This window comes from Scardinius erythrophthalmus (genome assembly GCF_964197995.2).
Source record: "Scardinius erythrophthalmus genome assembly, chromosome: 1".
Classification (NCBI taxonomy): Eukaryota; Metazoa; Chordata; class Actinopteri; order Cypriniformes; family Leuciscidae; genus Scardinius; species Scardinius erythrophthalmus.
This window is the reverse complement of record NC_138221.1, coordinates 28,913,186-28,914,625: the sequence shown is the minus strand read 5'-3', so window position 1 is coordinate 28,914,625 and position 1,440 is coordinate 28,913,186. Positions and strand designations below refer to the sequence as shown.

At 47.3% G+C, this 1,440-nt stretch overlaps 1 protein-coding gene across 1 annotated transcript; it reads left to right on the top strand.

The window, feature by feature from the left end:
* Positions 1–356: 356 nt before the first annotated feature.
* On the top strand, positions 357–1,007 carry nog1 (noggin 1; the record flags this gene model as incomplete). Its single annotated transcript, XM_081358809.1, has 1 exon — positions 357–1,007. The coding sequence occupies one exon, from the start codon at positions 357–359 to the stop codon at positions 1,005–1,007; it is 651 nt and encodes a 216-aa protein (XP_081214935.1).
* Positions 1,008–1,440: the final 433 nt, after the last annotated feature.

Below are 1,440 nucleotides of genomic sequence, written 5' to 3'. Positions count from 1 at the left end.
AAACAGAGCCGATGTATTACATCACAGGGCCGCGCGTGTATATATCAGAGGCGCGCGCGTGAGAGTGGCATTCTCAGAGGTTTGGCTCGCGACGAGAAGGACAGGCAGATGCGTCGCGCGCGGGACTTTCAAGCGTGATGCTGCGCGCGATTCGGATGCATTTAACAGCCTTGGTGAAAACCAGCATCTCGTGGAGACCCGATAGACCCGAGTTTTGATGCACATGTTAAATAAACGCGCCATGGATGGATAGACCCGGTGTCTGAGCGCTCGAAACTCTCACGCACTTCGGATTTTGCATTGGATAAAGTTGCAAAGATTGTGTTGCAAAGATTTCCACGCTTTAACGCATCATCATGGATCTCCAGCAGTGTTTGGTGTCCGTGTACCTGCTGCTGATGTCTTTAGCTCAGTGTCAGCACTATTACCTCCTCAGACCCATCCCAAGTGACACTTTACCCCTGCTGGAACTGAAGGAGGACCCCGACCCCGTCTACGACCCGCGGGAGAGGGATCTCAACGAGACCGAGCTGAGAAGCGCGCTCGGGGACTTTGACAGTCGCTTCCTCTCCATCAGCCCTCCTCAGGACCGCTACACGGGCAACGAGGACCTGGACGAGCTGGACCTCCAGCAGAACCCCGCCGGACTGATGCCCAAAGACATCAAGAATCTGGACTTTGACGTGCAGTGGGGTAAAAAGCGCAAAGCCAGTAAGAAGCTGAAGCGCAGGCTGCAGATGTGGCTGTGGTCCTACTCCTTCTGCCCGGTGCTTTACGCGTGGAACGACCTCGGCTCGCGCTTCTGGCCGCGCTTCGTCCGCGCGGGGAGTTGCTATAGTAAGCGCTCGTGTTCGGTTCCGGAGGGCATGGTGTGCAAACCGGCCAAATCCACGCACATCACGCTCCTGCGGTGGAGATGCGTTCAGAGGAGAGGCGCGCTCAAGTGCGCGTGGATACCGGTGCAGTATCCCATCATAACTGAGTGCAAATGCTCGTGCGCCAACTGAGCGATAATTAATGGACATCATTCATAAAGACTCCGATACGATGCTTATTTCTGGAGAGAGAGAAAACAAAAAGAGTTTGATCTGATATATGTTTCTGGACTCTAATCTGAAACATGTGTATGGACATAAGCTAAGCTGATACATATCGCTGGACTTAAATTATGGAAAATTGTTCTGATAATTATTACTGTACAAAATGTAATCTGATATGTATTTCTGGATTTCAGTTTTAAAAACTCTGTTCTGGTATATTTCTTGAAAAAAGAAAAACATTATAGAAAATCGAATCTGATTTATATTTCTGGACTTAAGTTATGAAAATGTTTTTATTTTGTATTTTGGTAACACTTTATATTAACTTTAAATATATATGTATATGTTTGTATATGTATATGTGTGTGTGACTATATATGTCATATATATATATATATAT